The sequence below is a fragment of the Delphinus delphis genome, chromosome 10 (genome assembly GCF_949987515.2).
Source record: "Delphinus delphis chromosome 10, mDelDel1.2, whole genome shotgun sequence".
NCBI classification, from domain to species: Eukaryota; Metazoa; Chordata; class Mammalia; order Artiodactyla; family Delphinidae; genus Delphinus; species Delphinus delphis.
The window spans coordinates 44,284,214-44,304,558 of NC_082692.2; the positions used below are offsets into that span (position 1 = coordinate 44,284,214).

The window sequence follows — 20,345 nt, forward strand, 5'->3', positions numbered from 1 at the left end:
GAACAGCAAGACCTTTTTTTTTTTTTTTTTTTTTTTGGCGGTACGCGGGCCTCTCACTATTGTGGCCTCTCCTGTTGCGGAGCACAGGCTCCGGACGCTCAGGCTCAGCGGCCATGGCTCACGGGCCCAGCCGCTCCGCGGCACGTGGGATCCTCCCGGACCGGGGCACGAACCCGTGTCCCCTGCATCGGCAGGCGGACTCTCAACCACTGCACCACCAGGGAAGCCCCCAGCAAGACCTTTTTATTTGAATATTAAACTATTCCACTGTGCTCCTGAAAAAGAAATAAACCCAAGTTTTCATGATTGCTAAAACAATGCATCAACTTTTTAAAAAATCTTTTTTCATGTTTGTTTGTTTACATGCTTCTTTTTATTGCCCAAAGTATATTAAATATGCATGTGTAATACAGAACATCACACTGCTACATTGCTTAGTTTTAACTGATTTGTTTTCATAGTATCAGAAGAGAAAATAATTGAAAACAAAATCATATGGGTTTAGTAATCACACATATATACAAATACCATTTTGTAAATGAATAAAAGATAAAACATTCTTTATCAACAGGCCTCTCGTTTGATATCAGGTTGTCACACGTGACAACTGTACAATGTCAAGCCATGCTTCTTCAGTGCACAAGGCCATGTTCAAACTTGGAAAGGAGGATGATTATGATGGTTAAAAAGTCCAGCACTGTGGACCCAGGAACATTCCATAAATGTTGCTTGATAACAATGTGGTTGTACAAAATAAATATTCTTAAGGAAATAACTTATGTTAACATTTGCTATTTTTACTTAAATATAAATAAGTCCCATTGAAAACATAAAAAGTATTTGCTTTTTTCTTATTAATGTATAAAATCCAGGGAGAAAATCATTTTCTAGGCTGATGGCTTCTTTACATAATACAGGGGTGCCTGTATCTTTTCGAATTAGAGTTTTGTCTGGGTATATGCCCAGGAGTGGAATTGCTGGATCCTACGGCACCTGTATTTTTAGTTTTTTAAGGAACCTCCATACTGTTCTCCATAATGGCTGCACCCATTTACCTCCCCACCAACAGTGTAGCAGGGTTCCCTTTTCTCCACACCCTCTCCAGCATTTATTATTTGTAGACTTATTAAAAAGATTAAAAAAACCTAAAAATATAAAAATAAAAAGCTTCATATATTGAATGATCATATATGCTTGTCAAATAAGAGCTGAGATGAATTTTTTTTAATTCAGTGTCTGCAACGTCATTGTCTGCTCTCTGGGTTTCAATTTTGTGGTCACCTGATAGACCATCCACTGGAAGTGTATGTCCATGTTCATTCTGTGGGCTCTGGTCATTGTGAGGTGGAGCCTGGGCAGGGCTAATCATCCTGGGGGTCAATAACAAATATCAGTGCTCCTGTTCCCTGGTTATAGTCAAATACAGGGTCAAAAAGTCAACGTGTCTCAGGAAGTCCCAAATCTGAAAATTAACAAAGCAGTTAAAACCTACAGCTAACATTATACTTCATGATGGAAGACTGAATACTTTCCCTTTAAAGTCAGAAACAAGTCAAGAATGTTCATTCTCACCACATATAGTCAAGATTATTTTGGAGCTTCTAACTAGTTCAATAAACCAAGGAAAGAAATAAAAGGTATTCAGGGGACTTGCTTGGTGGTGCAGTGGATGACTTCACACTCCAAATGCAGGGGGCCTGGGTTTGATCCCTGGTCAGGGAACTAGATCCCACATGCATGCCACAACTAAGGAGCCCATGAGCCACAATTAAGGAGCCCACGAGCCACAACGAAGGAGCCTGCGAGCCACAACTAAGGAGCCTGTCTGCCACAACTAAGACTTGGTGCAACCAAAAAAAAGAGTCAGTGGAATGTGCAAAGTCTTTAAAAATAAATAAATAAAAAGTATTCAGATTGGAAAAGAAGCAGAAAAACTGTCTTTATTCATAGACAACAAGTTTATCTATGCAGATGATCTAAGGGAATCTCCAAAAAGGTACTAGAACTAAAGAGTAAAAAAAGTGTAAAAAAAAAAAAAAAGAACTAAAAAATGAATTCAGCAAAGTTGCAAGATACAAGATCAATTTACAGAAATCATTGTATTTCAGCTGTCGGGTCAGCAAGATGGCAGAATAGGAGTTTTCTACCATCATCTTCATCCATGGATGAGACTATCTTTGTGGGAGCCCAGGGGTCCAGCAGAGAGGTTCTAGCACACCACTGAACAAAAAAATCCAAGAATAGATGGACTGAAGATGGTAAGAACAGTTTCACTTTACCCACATCACCACTCCCCCAAGGTGGCACAGCTTAGTACCAAGAGAAACCCCCTTGGACCATAATTTCTCCCATGGGGGTAAGTGAGAGGTAGTGAATGAGCTGGTCCACCCAAGCCATGCTGAACGCTGCCTAAGAGGTCCACTTCTTTCTTGCCTACCCAGAATCCCGAGGTATTTGACATGGCTAGATAGGGGAGAGGCTGGGTGCAGGGAAGAGAGATGGGAATTACAGAAACCAGGACCCAGACTCAACAAAGGGCTGAGGATCCTACTGACTGACAGACTCCACCAGGAGGCCTGCCCACCAGCCCCCTGGGACACCTCACATGCAGACCCCCACAAATAGGACACCCCCACTGGTCTGTTCATAGATTGTAAGAATAATATTGTTAAAATGTCCTTAAATGATCTACAGATTCAATTATAATCTCTATCAAAATCCCAATGGCATTTTCATGAAATAGAACAAACAATCCTAAAATTCCTATGGAACCACAAAAGCCACTGAATAGCCAAAGAAATCTTGAGAAAGAAGAACAAAAGCTGAAGACATCACAATTCCTGATTTAAAGTTATATTACAAAGCTATAGTAATCAAAACAATATAGTACTGGCATAAAAACAGATAGACCAACAGAACAGTATTGAAAGCCTAGAAATAAAACCACCCATATATCAACAACTAATCTTTGACATAGGCATCAAGAACACACAATGGGGAAAGAATAGTCTCTTCAATATATGGTGTTGGGAAAACAGGATATTCACATGCAAAAAATAAAATTGGACCCTTATCTTACTGTATACACAAAAATCAACTGAAACTAAATTAAAGACTTAAATGTAAATCCTGAAACTGAAAAACTAATAGAAGAAAATGTAGGGGAAAAGCTCATTGACATTGGTCTTGGCAATGATATTTTTGGATATGACACCAAAAGCACAGACACCAAAAGCAAAAATAAACAAGTGAACTGCATCAAACTAAAAAGTTTCTGCCACAGCAAACTATCAACAAAACAAAAAGGCAACCTACAGAAGGGAAGAAAATATTTGTAAACCATAAACCAAATCTCTTTAAAGAGAGATTAACATACAAATATATAAGGAACTCATACAACTCAATAGCACAAAACCAAATAATCTAAAAATGAGCAAAGGACCTGACCTTATTTTTCCAAAGAAAACATACAAATGGCCAACAGTTATATGAAAAGGTGCTTAATGTCATTAATCATCAGGGAAATGCAAAGCAAAACCACAGTGAAATATCACCTTACCCCTGTTAAGATGGCTATTATAAAAAAGATAAGAAATAATAAGGGCTGGCAAGTATGCGGAGAAAAGGGAACCCTTGTGCACTTTTGGTGGGAATGTGAATTGATACAGTCACTGTGGAAAATAGTATGGCGATTCCTCAAAAAATTAAAAATAGAACTACCATACGATCTAGCATATATCTTCTGGGTATATATGCGAAGGAAATAAAATCTGTATCTCAAAGAGATATATGCACTCCAGTGTTCATTGCACCATTATTATGATAACCAAGACATGGAAACAACCTAAATGTCTGTTGACAGATGACTGGATAAAGACAATATGGTACACATACACAGTGGAATACTCTTCCACCTTAGAAAAGAAGGAAATCCTGCCATTTACAGCAATGTGGATGAACGTGGAGGACATTATGCTAAGTGAAATAAGCCAAACACATAAGGATAAATACCACATGATCTCATGTGTGGAATCTAAAAAAGATGAACTCGTTGAAACAGAGAGCAGAATGGTGGCTACCATGGGCTGTGGGGGTGGGGGAAATGAGGAGATGTTGGTCCAAGGGTACAAACTTCCAGTTATACGATGAGTAAGTTCTGGAGACCTAACAGATAGCATGGTGACTATAGTTAACAATAATGTATTGTATACTTGAAATTTGCTAAGAGAGTAGATCTTAAGTGTTCTCACCATGCACACACCCAAAATGGTAACTCTGTGAGTTGACAGATATCTTAATTAGTTTGATTGTGGTAATCTTTTCACAATGTGTAATAATATTGAAACATCATGTGGCACACCTAAATGTATACAATTTTTATTTGTCAATTATATTTCAATAAAGCTAGAGAAAAATCTATTTTATTTCTGTAATAATAATGAACAATCAGAAATTGAAATTTGAGAAATCATACCAATTACAATACCATCAAAAAATATGAAATACTTAGCAATTAATCTGACGAGATATATAAGATAACAAGATATAAAATACAAGATACAAGATAACATCTGACAGTGAAAACTACAAAACGTTGTTGAGATAAGTTAAACACCTACAACAATTAGATAAACAAGAAGATAAAGCTGAAAGACTAACACTATTTGATTTCAAGACTTATTGCAAAACTACAGTAATCAAGATGGTGTGGTACTGGTGTCAAGATAGATAAATTCATCAGTAGAATATAACTGAAAGTTCAGAAACAGACCTACACGAATATGGACAACTGATATTTGACAAAGGTGCAAAGGCAATTCAAATGAAAACTATTCTTTTCAGCAGCTGGTCCTGGAACAATGGTATATACATATGCATACCTCACATCATATACAAAAATGAATTCTAAATGGACCACAGACCTAAAATTAAAACCTAATTTTAAAACTTTCAGAAGAAAACAAAGAAGAATATTTGTAATCTTGCTTAGATACACCACCACCAAAAAAAAAAAAAATTGATAAATTAGACTTCATCAAATGTAAGAACTTCCCTTTGAAAGACAATTTTAAGAAAATGGAAAGAAAAGCCATAGCCTGGGAGAAAATATTTGCAAATCACATATCTGTTAAGGACTTGTACCCAGAATAAATAAACAATTTTCAAAATTCGATAAGAAAATAAATAACTCATTTAAATAACAGACAGAAGGTCTTAACAGACACTACCAGTGAAGACATACCGATGGCAAAGGAACACATAAAAAGATGCTCAACATTATTACGTTATTAGTCATTAGGTTAATGCAAATTAAGATTACAATGCAGGGGACTTCCCTGGTGGTGCAGTGAATAAGAGACTCCCTGCTCCGAATGCAGGGGGCCTGGGTTCGATCCCTGGTCAGGGAACTAGATCCCACATGCATGCCACAACTAAGGAGCCCTGAAGCTGCAACTAAGGAACCCACCTGCCGCAACTAAGACCTGGTGCAACCAAATAAATAAATACATATTTTTTAAAAATATCACAATGCAGGGCTTCCCTGGTGGCGCAGTGGTTGAGAGTCTGCCTGCCGATGCAGGGGACGCGGGTTCGTGCCCCGGTCCGGGAAGATCCCACATGCCGCGGAGCAGCTGGGCCCGTGAGCCATGGCCACTGGGCCTGCGCGTCCGGAGCCTGTGCTCCGCAACGGGAGAGGCCACAAGAGTGAGAGGCCCGCGTACCGGAAAAAAAAAAAAAAATCATAATGCAATATCACTACATACCTATTAGAATATCTTAAATGGAAAAGACCATCCCCTCAACAATTACCGAAATGAAGGGCATGAGCACATTTGGGCTCTAGGCACATACGTGCTGCTGTTTACCAAGAGCTTAACTGGAAAACTCCCAACGGCAACCTATGACAGTGCGTTTCTATTGAACTTTTACCAGCAGACTAGGAAAATTGTTTTTTTTTTTTTTGCGGTACGCGGGCCTCTCACTGTGTGGCCTCTCCCGTTGTGGAGAACAGGCTCCGGACGCGCAGGCTCAGCGGCCATGGCTCACGGGCCCAGCTGCTCCGCGGCATGTGGGATCTTCCCGGACCGGGGCACGAACCCGTGTCCCCTGCATCGGCAGAGGGACTCTCAACCACTGCGCCCAGAGGGAAGCCCCTAGGAAAATCTTTTAAATGCAACCCTCTCCTAGACATTTAAGGGATTTAGAAATGGTTAACTTACCTGTGGCTTTTGGGGAGATCATCATGGTAGGTCCCTCCTGTTCGCAACTTTCTTTTACAAGCCCCAAATTTAGTTGGAACAAGTGCACTTTGTGAAAATGCAAAAACTATAACAGTCGTATCTAATACCACCTATGAACATAATGTCATGTGCTCATTTAGACTGGCAAAAACGGACCTCCGACGAGAAATTAAATGTCTGCTGGGCTTAAATATCACACACACATTAAAGTCAGCTTAAACAGTAACAAGGGACAGTATCTCTACCAAAGAAATACGGCACAAAGTCAAAGTGACTTTGATAACTACTGGTTTCTTATTTGCTCAATGAGAAACTTTGTACTCTAAAATCAGACTATGAGACACTTTGATCTTTGAAAATGTATCAGTAAGAATGAAATGCCCCTCTCTTGGCTGGTCTCTTTGATATAGAGAACCAGCCTCATATCTCACACCTGGCACAGGGGTTCCTGGATACATCATTTAATATCTACCTTAATTTGTAGTTCCCAAGTTACCAAGACCTTTGCAGTCCAGACCTAATGTTGAACTCTTTACACGCGGCCCTATAATTGCTTTTGACCCTATCAGAACAGTTTCACTGACATTTCACCTATGTAAACCCTTCCTTAAAATCTCATAACTCCATTCCTTTGTCTCCTGAGGTTATTCCGCTGTATGGCCTCGCTCACTGCAGGCCAGGGTCAGAATCATAAAGGTGATTCTGTGGGAATACAGGTTCGTCGGACTACAGGTGATCTTAGGCTGATGGGGAAAGGAGAAAAAGCTTTACATGTCCTCAGATAATACCTGTTTTCACACATTTTATCTGTTCACAATCGTTCGTGTGTTTTTTAAAGAAAACGGTTGGTCACGATTTCACTAGTAAGCATTTTAACACCATTGAGCTATTATATAAGCCACAATTTTGTTCTAAAACAGAAAACAGAAGTTGGGAGACAAAGGTCACCTAATGACTCCACTTGAGCAGCAGAAGCTTCTCGAGGAGCGCATGCGCAGTAGCTCAGTCGTCCCGCGCCCCTCCGCGCGCGGAGCGGTCTCGGCGCGGCCGGAACTACATTTCCCAGCGGCCCGCGCGGCGGGCGAGGGTGTCCGGAACTCTGGGAGGGAGGCCAGGCCCCACGGGCCTACTGGGCCGCTGCTCAGGGGAAGCGGTTTGCAGCCCTTTCTACCGCCGGTGGCGGAGGCGGCGGCGGGGAGATGGAAGACCCAGGGTCGGAGGTGAGTAGCGGGCTGGGCCCGGCCTTGTGCAGAGTCCGGGGGGTGCTGGGCTGTACCTGGGGTCTGGGGGGCTTAGGGGGCCTGGGGAGCTTAGGGGGTCTGGGGCCTAGGAGGCCTGGGGGCCTGGGCCTGGGGGACTTGGGATCTGGGGCCTGGCGGACTAGGGGCCTGGGGGTCTGGAGGCCTAGAGTTTGGGGCCTAGAGTCTGGGGCCTGGGGACCTAGTGGGCCTGGGGGAGAGGGCCCCGCAGCAACAGTGGCCGCCCGGCTCGGGGACCGCTGCTCGGCGCGGGCGCGGCGTGGATTCCGAGGCCGACTGCCTCTTGGGGGAAGCGTGCTCCCTGCTCCTCGGAGAGAAGGGACGCGGAGGGGCCCCTGCGGTCCACGGACGCGAGCTCGGGCTCGCGGAGGCTGGGGCTTCGTTAGGTCTCCGCGAGAGCTTTCGTTCTTCGTTCCCTTAGGAAAAATCTTCCGTAAGTGCGGGGTTGTCTAGATAACCGTGTTTTGGCTTATTTTATAGATAATAGAATGTGTCCCTCCAGCTGGGCCTGAGGCGTCCGAGTAAACACCCGAGGAAAATGAAGATGACATTCAGTTTGTTAGTGTAAGTAGCGACGATATTCGGGTTTTTCCAAGTCAGAGACTATGCGTGATAAGCCGTGATGTGATTACCTCTCACCTGTTTGTTCTTCATGCAGCAAACGTGTGTGAATGTCTGATAGAGACTGTACACTGTGGAGTAGGGCATAGGAGTAGGGAATTTGCCTGAAGAGGTGTCTGAGCAGCCCCAGTAGGCATCACAAAGCCTGTGGCCTGCGGTGCGTGTTGTACCCTGAATCTCGCCTCTCCCCCTGCACTTAGAGCCTTTCATGTACGCAGGGTTGTGGTCTCCTAAGAGTGTTTTGAAATGAGACAAGAGTAACTTCTAAAAGATAGCACACAGGTTAGGGAGAAGGGGCGGCTAGTGATGAGGAATGAGGTAGAAAACCAGAAGGGCTGCAGGAACTCAACTTCTGAGCCTGTGTGTCTCCATAACGTGAAGGCGGGTGGCTTGAAGACTTCACTAAGCTCCGAGCTCATCCTGTTACAGCACAGTCCAGCAGGCGAGGTTCACAATGAAGGGCCCGTATCACCAGGAGCATCCTGTATCTTTCTGTTTTTATTTCCTTCGGACAGTAGTTTTCAAGCATTAGTAGTAGAAGTGTGTGGATTCCCGGGCCTCACTCCAGACCTATGGAATCAGAAATGGGAGGTGGGGCCCAGGAATCTTCATGTTGGTGCAGGGGTGTATGAAGCTGTGAACACACTTTATAAAATATTGGTTGCAAAAACTGAAGGGGGTGCTATGATACATTTGAGGATAATTTCCACCCCACACTGTTAAAGTTTTACAAAGGCTCTGCTTAAAGTAGTATCTTAGTTAGCTAGAGAATATTTCTACTGTGAACGACTCTTTTTGAATATTGTAGTTAGTTGAGGTTTGCTGTTAAAGGTGTATAATCTTTTTTAAAGGTTTGCCTGTTTAATTTTTGTGTGTTTCTTAGTTACTGTAGGTTTATGGCAACCATGTAATTGACTTGGTTTTTTTTTTATATTTTTTTTCAGTTTTTTTTGACATCTTTATTGGAGTATAATTGCTTTACAATGGTGTGTTAGTTTCTGCTTTATAACAAAGTGAATCAGCTATACATACACATATATCCCCATATCTCCTTCCTCTTGCAAATGACTTGTTTTTAAATCAAACAAAATTCCCTCCCTAAAGGTTGTGGTAACATTGTTTTTATGTTCTAGTAGGGTTATATAGAAATTCTTTAAAAGATCAAGATCATTTCCTTGACATTCTTCGCCACAATAGTGCATGTGGTACTTTTTTCTTGACACTTGAACTTTTATAAATTTGGGGATACCAAGAAGGATTGTATGCTGACTTTGCCTCCCCATGTGGTGAGGAGTAAGTGATGTAGGTGTGGAAATTGAAGAGCCATGATGTCTGTTTTTGTACTGAAAAACATTTGGAAAGAGGATTGCAGGGGTCATTAGGAAAAATAATTTAGGTTCTTCCTGACCGTGGTATAAAGACAATGAATAGGATACGATGACCTTGATGGTGTTTTGTGCAGCTCTAGCTAGGCGTGACACAAGTGTTTATGATTTGTGTGCCTTATTTTGAGAAACACAGTAGGATTCTACAAAATTAAGGTTGGAGAAATAAATGGGTGTAATTTTGTGTCATACTCTCAGGATTAAATGCATAATCATGTTATAAATTCTGACTGAGTTAATATTAATATTAGCTTGTGTTAAGGTGAGGTTTAGACATCTTAATTTACATTTTATTTTAAATATAGAGAATTTTTTGTACCTTTGCATCCAGAGTAGTGTACATCCAGCTTGATAGAACCTCTTAGAAATAGCCTTGTTTACAATTAGAGGATTGAAGATTTGACAGCTCAATAAGAAATGAATTATATGCACTGAGTGGAATTGCAGTACGAAAAGAATCTAGTAAAAATATTCCTGTTGCATTTAAATGGTGCCACATAAAAATGATCATTTAATTCTCCTTTAAACTACATTCAGATCAGAATTTACTTCCTCTCACCCCATCCTATGCTGGGTTCCATCAGGATGTGTTTATTACTATGTTTCTTAGGCTCTTTTTGGGTTTTGTCGTCATTGCATATTGGTCTTCTCTGAATCTTTACCTCTGCTGGTTCTGTTTCTGATTATTTTGCACCACGGGTGAGGCCACCTCTTCACAGGAATTCTTGCTAATTCCAACCAAAAAACCCCTAGTGATTGTAAAGGCACATTTGGTTTGAATGATTGTTAATGACTTGTAAATTTGCTGACTTCCTTTTTAGGAGGGACCATCAAGACCTGTTCTTGAATACATTGATCTGATCTGTGGTGATGATAAAGAGCGTAGCACCTATCATAGTGATGTAAGTATATTATATTTGTGTTTCTTCAGTTGTGTCATTAAGTGCAGTATGTGCTGGAGGTGGCTTGAACTGGCTTGCAAGAATTGTTTGTTAAATTTGAGCTGATTGTTAAACATAGCCATTATTAAAAATTCAAGTATAACTCAGCCATAAGAAAGAATGAAATAATGCCATTTGCAGCAACATGGATAGACCTAGAGATTATCATACTAAGTGAAGTAAGTCAGAAGGAGAAAGACAAACACCATATGATACCACTTATATATGGAATCTAAAATATGATACAAATGGACTTATTTACAAAACAGAAACAGACTCACAGATATAGAAAACAAATTTATGGTTACCGAAGGGGAAAGATAGGGGAGGGATGAATTAGGAGTTAGGAATTTGCAGATACAAACTACTGTATATGAAGTGGATAAACAACAAGGTCCTACTGTATTTTGTAATAACCTATAATGGAAAAGAATGTGAAAAAGAATATATATAACTGAATCACTTTGCTGTACACCAGAAACTAACATAACGTTGTAAATCAACTATACATCAATTTAAAAATTGAAGTATATAAAAACTTAAAGGTAAATAGATTATCATGTTTAAGGTAATAGATGCTCAAAACTCTTCATACCCTAATATCTACACACTTGAGGTTATTTACATCTGTTGTACTGTGTGGTAGGAATATGGTATAACAATGTGCTCCTGAAGGAAGATGGAAGTGTTTACAGCAAGGTAATTGGCAAACGATTGTACAGAGCAGGGCGTGATTTATTATTTGTTGATTGTCTAAACTGAAGGAAGTGATGGATGAAATGTTAATGCAGATTAAGCCTAAAAACATGTCTCTAACTACTAGGCTCTATGCTATACAAAACATTGAGGAAATCTTGCAGTATTTGAAAACTCTTCATTGAGTCAACAAAGATGTTGATGTTATCATTGATGAATGAGTGGAGTTCTGATATACATCTTTTTTTACATTTTTCTTAATAATGTAAATGAAAGTATCAACCACTCTTCACACTAGAACTATACTTGTAAATCATATGAGCAACTTTTCTGTTGAATTGGGTGATCATCAAAAGTTCAGTCAGATTTTGTGACCTTATTATTGGCTATAGAATTTAAAAAAGTGATAGTGCATTTTTCAAGAAATAGCAAGTCATATTGAAGTTATAGCTATAAACTGAAAATCAAGGTAAGTATTCTAGTTTAAAAATAATTTCTAAAATTATATAAAGAAATCATTAACAGAAGTTTTTACATTAACCCTAAAAGTGTTATCGTGACTTTTACTTACATATGTAAAATTATTTTTCAGATTTTGTTCCCTAAAATGCCAAAACGACAGGGTGATTTATTGCATTTTTTAAATGTGAAGAAAGTGAAAACAGGCACAGAAAGTAACAATAGGAACAAAAACTATTGTGGATTGTCTAAGTCTAAGGAATCAAATTTCAAATATGTTGAACAACCAATCATTGAAGAAAAGCCATCATGTTCATCAAAGGAAGAAATGGATAATCTTGTGCTTTCAGATTGTTGGAATGAAAAACAAGCATTTATGTTTACAGAACAGTACAAATGGCTTGAAATAAAAGAAGGTAAATTAGGATGTAAGGATTGCTCAACAGTTCAGCATTTGGGATTGAAAGCAGTAAAGCATGTCCCTGTGTCCAAGGAGTGGATTGCATATTTAGTAACCCCTAATGGCAGTAATAAAACTACTAGACAAGCTTCCCTGCGAAAAAAAATTAGGGAACATGATGTTTCTAAAGCCCATGGTAAAATTCAGGATTTGTTAAAGGAATCAATTAATGACTCAGTTTCTAATTTAGTGCATAAACAAAGTAATAAAAATATTCATGCTACTGTGAAAGTTTTCAATACTGTTTATAGTTTAATAAAACATAATAGACCTTTATCTGATATTGAAGGGGCAATGGAATTACAAGAGAAAAATGGAGAGGTCAGTTGTTTAAATACACGATACAGTGCAACAAGAATAGCAAAGCATATTGCAAAAGAAATGAAGATGACGATATTTAAGAATATTATAGAAGAAAATGCCAAAATCTGTATTGTAATTGATGAGGCATCCACAGTTTCAAAGAAAAGGACCTTCGTGATTTATCTCCAGTGCACAGTTCAATCGGTTCCTGCACCCGCTATGTTATTTGTTGCTTTGAAAGAATTGGTGTCAACCACAGCAGAGTGTATTTTCAATACATTATTGAGTACTTTAAATGATTGTGGTTTCACTAATGAATATTTGAAAGCAAATTTAATTGCATTTTGTTCTGATGGTGCTAATACAGTGCTGGGAAGAAAGTCTGGAGTAGCTACAAAGTTGTTAGAAAATTTTCCTGAAATCATTATTTGGAACTGTTTTAAACCATCGATTGCACTTGTCCCTTGATGATTCAATATCTGAAATAAAACAGGTGAATCATTTAAAAATATTTCTCCATAAAATTTATTCTAATTATCATCAATCTAATAAAAATCTAAACAAGCTTTTAGAAAATGTAGCTAAAGATCTTGAAACTGAAATTGTTAAAATTGGCCGGATAATGGGACCAAAATGGGCGGCATGTAGTTTACAAGCTGCTACTGCTGTATGGCGTGCATATCCTGTATTATATATGCATTTTTCTCATTTTCATTCTGGTTTGGCAAAGAGATTAGCTAACATTAATTTCTTGCAAGACCTTGCTTTAATGATTGACATTCTTGAAGAATTTTCACTACTTTCAACTGCATTACAGTCAAGCTCAGCTAACATTCAGAAAGCACAAAAATTGATCAAACGTACCATAAAAGCCTTGGAAAATTTAAAAATTGGTGCTGGAAAGCATGAATCTCAAATTGAAGGTTTGATTAAGTCAGATAAGTTTAAAGATATTCCATTTAATAAAAATAATAAATTTAATGCCCTTCCTAGGAACATGTTACTAGAAAATATAATTCAACACATGAACTTACGTCTTTTATCTGACAGGAACCATGATGAAAGTATTTTTAATTATTTTGATTTGCTAGAACCTTCTACATGGCCTTATGAAGAAATAACTTCACCATGGATAACTGGTGAAAAAAAATTATTTCATTTGTGTGAAATTTTAAAATTCGAAGTTGATTTGAATGATTTTCAGGAATTTGTAAATAATAATGTAAAGTCAAACAATGTTTCAATTCCTACAACCGTACAAAAAGCTAAAAGATAGCACCATTGCAGTCAATAGTGCTGAAGCTGAAAGAGGTTTCAGTTTAATGAACATAATTTGTACAAGGGTGAGAAATAGTTTAACAGTAGGTCATATATCAGATTTAATGACTATAAGTTTGTTGGGAAAAGAGTTAGCTGTTTGGGATGCAACTCCCTTTGTAAAATCCTGGTCAAATTGCAATCACAGATTAGCTACAGATACAAGAGTTTGACAAAAGTCAACAAAAGTCTATGAGAATCAGTTGGCTATATGGAACGTACAAGAAAGAGTATTGTGTGGGAATTCCCTGGTTAGGTCTTGGCGCTTTCACTGCCGTGGCCTGGGTTCAATGCCTGGTCAAGGAACTAAGGTCCTGCAAGCCGTGTGGTGCGGCCAAAGAGAAAAGAGTATTGTATATGATTTTATCATTTGTAAATTGTATGCTGCACATCTTTTAAATGCATACATTTTTATTTCAAAAGCCAGTTGTTAAACATTATTCAGCACGTTGCTGTTTAAAAGGCATTCTCCAAAGAGATAAAGTTGATTGTTTTTAGGAGCAATGGGTTTTTAGAGGTTGGTCCATGTCTGCTAGAGTGAGCCAAATACATATTTCAGGGAATCCTATACAGAACATCCAACAATTCCATTTTTGCTTTGTTTTATTTTTTTGTGAGGATACGAAAGAGTAATATAACCCAAATAACTTCTGAGCCCTGGAAGTTATATCAAATAAAAGAGAAATGGAATAAAAACTGCAAGCCTTGTGACTTTTGCCTTTCTCATTTCCAGATCTGCACTATCTAATATGGTAACCACTAGGACCATGTGGCTATTAAGCATTTGAAATGAGTTCAGTAGGACTAAGAAAGTAGATTTTTAAATTAATTTTAATTAAACATAAAAACTAAAGCAGTGTGAAATATTTTTGTTGAACTCAACTTATTTGTTTTTTTAAAAAATACATTTAATTTTGTTATCTTGCTTAAGGTGTGATTGTTGGAATGTGCTTGTCAGACTCCATGTGCTATGTCTGGTATTATATATAAACATCACTGATTGAGTTGGTGTTGGATTCAATGTAAATTATTTTTTACTATGAATCAATGTAACATAGTGTATTTATCTGAATATTTTATGCTGACAACAGGAATTACAGTGATTACTTCTGTAAATCATAGTTGATAATTGATATACTTGTTTTACTTACTATTTTTCTAGTTTAGACATGAATATGAACGAACTTTAAATTTTAAAATGAAGGCATACTGAAAAAGCAGCAAGTAGAACTGCAGAAGCTAGTCCTACAACTGGGACAGTAAACAAAGACTGGAAGAAGGTATGTTGCAGATTTCACAGTGAATGAGGATTGCAGTTTGTTGTGGCAGAGAAAAACAAGCTATAATTTAACAAAAAATAAGACAGTAAAGTAACAATATTGAGACAGTTCCAGCAAATGCATAATGAATGGGTGAATGAAGTTACCTTTCAAAAGTCAAAAAAGAATTGAAATTTAGTCGCCTGAAATCACAATGAAATGTCCAACAGAATTTTTTTGAACAACTTTTAAAAGGATTGAGTTTGTTAAGTTTGGCCAGATATAAAACAGCTTGGATTCTTGCATGAAAAAGAATTAGCTTTAGATAGATGGAGAGTAAAGTTCATTATTTCAGTTATAGAAATTGTTAGAAATTTATGAGTTAAAGCCTAAAAACATCTTATAAAAAAAGTACAGAGTCTTCAGTTGTCACCAAATGTTGCTTGTAGAATACAGGAACTTTTAACAATATTAAAGATTAATTGATTCAAAATCTGAAAAATTACAAGTACTTTTCTTTAGCTTTAGATGAGTTATGTAATAGAAAATGTGCTGTCCAAGTAATACTTGGATTGCGTTTTGTCTCATAGGACTTAAAAATTTACAAAGAAATAATTTCAATTCATGACCTGTATAGCTATATTTTAATCTTTAAATTATCAAAAGAGTTTCATCTAGATGAGAAAAAAGTACTTCTTGTCACAATAAATGGCATTCCAGCTAGGTTAGGTCAAAAGTCAGATTTCACTGGAATTTTTAAATGAGCTTGGTGTTTCCCCTATTTCTTCATTCCACTGTGTGGTACAGTTTGAGAGTACTTGTGCTCAGTTTTCTGAAATGATCTCTATGATGCTGTCATGGGTACAGTTGTTACGTGTTAAGTGCTATGAGTCAACATCAGCTTACAGGATTGCTGAACAAATGAAAAGACAATGAATTTAGTGATTTGTGTACTCTGCCAGTTGGTTGAATTGTGGAAAAGTTCTACAAAACTTTACCGTTAACACCAGTTCAAGATGTTCTTGCAACAACAGAAATGCTAGCCAAATATTTAAATAATCAAAGAGAAAATTGGGCCGTTTGTTTTCTGCTCAGTATTAAACAGAATATGAATGATCTAAATTTGAAGCTCCAAGTAAGGGAAAAAGCCTACTTGTGCTACCTAGACAAGTACTAGAATTTATTTATTTATTTAAAAAATTTTTAAATATTTATTTATCTTTGGCTGCATTTGATCTTCATTGCAGTGCGTGGGCTTCTCATTGCGGTGGCTTCTCTTGTTGGGGAGCACGGGCTCTAGGCACGTGGGCTTTGTTGCTCTGCGGCACATGGGATCTTCTTGGACCAGGGCTCCAACCCGTGTTCCCTGCATTGGCAGACGGATTCTTAACAACTGCGCCACTAGGGAAGCCTCTAGAATTTATTTTGAAATTGAAACTTTAAAAAATAAAAGTCAGAATAACTTTACACATTTTTCTAATATGAATTGGTATGCATAAGATTTTAACTGTTTTTGACAGGTAAATTTACTACAAAAACTACAAGAAAAATTTGAAAAATGTTACTTATTGATAAGTTTAGAGTTGCTTTTCAATTTACTCAGTAACTCTGAGTTCAGTGTTAGCAATACTGAGCTGACACAAGATTTATTGAATTTACTTAACTTGGACAAATGTAGTTTTCAAACTGCTGTGCTTTTGCTCTGAAGGCAAATCAATTTTTTTAAAACAGATAAACAGGATTTTTCCAGTGTGGATTTAAAAAGTAAAGGAAAAATTTTCTTTCAGGTACTGGCAAACTTAAATGTGTTTGGAACAGTATGGGTATGTGAATCTACTTTTTTCAACTGTAAGTTTTATGAAATTTATGTATAGATCAAGTATTTGTGATGAAAAAGGCATTCAGATTAATTGAGATGAGCTTTAAGTATAAAATACACATCAGATTTTAAAGACTTAGCATGTAAATCATCCCCATTAATAACTATATTGATAACATGTTGAAATAATATTTTGGAAAAACTGAGTTAAATAAAATATTAAAATTAAATCCATCTATTTATTTTAACTTTAGAATTACATATGTAATTAGAATTACATTATAATTCTGTTGGACAGTACTCTGTATCTGATGGTACTCTCAAATCTGGGTTTCTCTAATCCAGACCTCACTCTTGACTTCAAGATCCATAGTCAAATGCCTTATCATTTTCACGTGTTGTCCCATAGGTATCCAAGCTGAATATGTCCAAAGCTGAACTTATGCCTCACCATATGTGTTTTGGAGAATGGCATGACTATCCACCTAGTTTCTCAAACTTGAAACTTAGAAGATATTTGAAACCTTTTCTTTATCTTGCCTTTTCTCTCTCACCTTTTAAATATCTCTGAATCTATATTTTCCTCGCTATCATCACTGCCCTTGTTTCTCTTGCTTAGAGTACAATAATAACTTAATAACAAGTCTCACTACCTTCATTCTTGTCCCTTCCTAATCCATCCTCCACAGTAACTCAGGAATGGCTATTCTGAAATACACATTTATTCTTATAACTTTTATTGGTCAAGAAGACATTCAGACTCATGACAGAAAACCCAACTAAATCACTTGAATGGACTTATCATTTTGAATAACAAGAAATCTGGAGATGGCTTCAGGCTTTGCTTGAGTAGCTCAGTGGTATCATTGCTATGTTACCTGGGATGATTTTGGCCTTTCCGTTAGGGTTATAGCATGACTGGCACAGTTTTACACATGCTGGATTTAAGGCAAGAAGGCAAGGGTTGGAACAAGCCCTGGATATCAAAAAATCAAAAGGTTTGCCAGAAGGCTTTTCAAGTAGATTTGCATTTCACTGGCAAGAACTGTATCAATGTGGCCATCCCTCATTGCAGTAGAGGCTTGGAATGTGAATTTTTACCTTTCCTAGCTTCTGTAATAAAGGTAAGCAAGGCGGGCAAGGGGAGTGGATGGTAGTTTAGCCAGTCTGTGAGGTTTACCATTTTTCTCCCCTACTGAAAATCCTTCACTAGTTCCCCACTTTCTTCAAGAGAGTAAAGTTCAACCTTTCTGGTTTCCTTATAGTAAGAGTTCATTTTTTTTGTCATTTTCCCCTACTAGGTAGTGAGTTTCTTGAAAAGAGTCTATAACCCTGGTTATTAGCAATGACTAGCACATAGTAGAAGCTCAGTAAATGCTTGCATAGTGTTGGACATTTCCTACATATCAGTTCTTTTTTTTTTTTTTTTTTGTGGTACACAGGCCTCTCACTGCTGTGGCCTCTCCCGTTGCAGAGCACAGGCTCCGGACGCGCAGGCTCAGTGGCCATGGCTCACGGGCCCAGCCGCTCTGCGGCATGTGGGATCCTCCTGAACCGGGGCACGAACCCGTGTCCCCTGCATCGGCAGGCGGACTCCCAACCACTGCGCCACCGGGGAAGCCCATATCAGTTCATTTTTATGAATCGTTTACATCTCCAAATTTTCCTATTTGCCAGTGAACTTCTAAGGGAAATAAGATACTCTTTTGTTTTAAATTTCAGGTATATAGTTACGCCTTATATAACCTTTCATGTTTACTTTGAAGAGAAATTGAGGTACTCTTAAAAATGAGTTGAAAATATTTCCTGTTTTTTTAATATTGTAGAGATTTCAGGGTTTGGACAGAGTATTTTCAACAAGATTTTTATATTAAGCATTTTTTAAAAATTGCAATTGCTAGTGTGAAAAACAAAAACATCTTATAACCAACTTACCTTATAATCAGTACTGCTACCTGGTTTATTGCTTAAGTTTGTGTTTTAATTTACAAGCATGTTGGTGCCAAGTGATATTTCTTTACTTGTCATGAGTTAATGAGGAAGGTGAGGAACAGTCTTAATATAAAATTTATATTCATCCACATTAGAGGAAAATGGTGCACTTTGGTAATCCTCAAGTTTTGAGAAGTGGTGCCGATTTGACCAAAAAGCATGGGAATGGTTAAATAGGCAAATATAAAATACCATTTTTTCTTGTTGATTTCTTTAAAAGAAAGCAAAAGTTGTAACATTATTTTGTCATTTGTACTAGACACATGACAAGTAGAGCAGGGGTCCCCAACCCCTGGGCCATGGACTGATACTGGTCCGTAGCCTGTTATGAACTGGGCCGCACAGCAGGACGTGAGCGGCGGGTGAGCGAGCAAAGCTTCATTTGCCACTCCCCATTGCTTGCATTACCGCCTGAACCACCCCCCAACACACACACAATACACCCCCCCTCCCCCCCCCCCCCCCCGCCAACGTGGAAAAATTGTTTTCCACAAAACCGGTTCCTGGTGCCAAAAAGGTTGGGGACCGCTGAACTAGAGCATAAAATAGTAGGGGTTAGGTATAGTGAAGTATATGGTTGCAAAGTTTCTATGTATTACATGAAGTGGTACAATATTAACTACATAAAAAGAAAAGATTGTATAACTAAAAAATATAAATAAAATGGAAGTTTTAAAAATGTTTAAATGTTTTTTTAAAAGGCAGGAAAAGGTACAGAAGAACAAAACAGTGAGTACAAACAAAACTTACAATTATGTTTAAATATAGCCATAGCAATAATTACATTAAATAATAATGGTCTGGACTTCCCTGGTGGTGCAGTGGTTAGGAATCTGCCTGCCAATGCATGGGACACGGGTTTGAGCCCTGGTCCGGGAGGATCCCTTATGCCACAGAGCAACTAAGCCTGTGTGCCGCAACTGCTGAGCTTGCATTCTAGAGCCTGTGAGCCACAGCTGCTGAGCCCACGTGCCACAACTACTGAGGCCCGCACACCTAGAGCCTGTGCTCCGAAACACAAGAAGCCACTGCAATGGAAAGCCCTCACACCACAATGAAGAGTAGCCCCGGTCGCCACAACTAGAGAAAGCCCACACGTGGCAACGAAGACCCAACGCAACCAAAAATAAATAAATTTATAAAAAAAATAAATAATGGTCTAAACACACCAGTTAATAAGGCAGAGATGAACCAAAATGAATAAATAGCAAGACCCAATAATGTGTGTCTAGAGGAGATAGATATAAAATCAAAAGTTGAGGGTAAATGGGTGGGGAATGTACTTTGGGATTCCTCCTGCTATGTACTGGAAACCCTGAACATTGTTTATAAACATAAGAAGACTGAAAGATGGAGAGAAGGCAGACCAGCTATGAACGTTAGAACTCACAGAATGATAGAATGGTGAGTTCCCTGAGTTTTCTATTTGCCTCATATCCCAGGCTTGGAGCTGAAGAAGCTAGCAACCTGGAAATGCCAATGGATGCAGACAAGAAAGCCCTGCAAAAAGCCTGTCTTCTCTTCAAAAGATCAGGGAGGGGCAGGTTAGCAAGACAGAAAACATATTATTTTACACAATAACCTCTCTGCTT

The 20,345-nt window shown here is 38.2% G+C and overlaps 1 protein-coding gene across 1 annotated transcript in view; it reads left to right on the top strand.

The window, feature by feature from the left end:
- The first annotated feature begins 7,341 nt into the window (after positions 1–7,341).
- The window catches only part of KIAA1586 (KIAA1586 ortholog), a 31,301-nt gene continuing 18,297 nt past the window's right edge, over positions 7,342–20,345 (top strand). The window contains 4 exon segments of the mRNA XM_069541135.1: positions 7,342–7,462; positions 7,982–8,065; positions 10,329–10,409; positions 11,737–12,019. Coding sequence (XP_069397236.1) covers positions 7,442–7,462; positions 7,982–8,065; positions 10,329–10,409; positions 11,737–12,019 — 469 coding nt within the window. The 5' untranslated portion in view covers positions 7,342–7,441.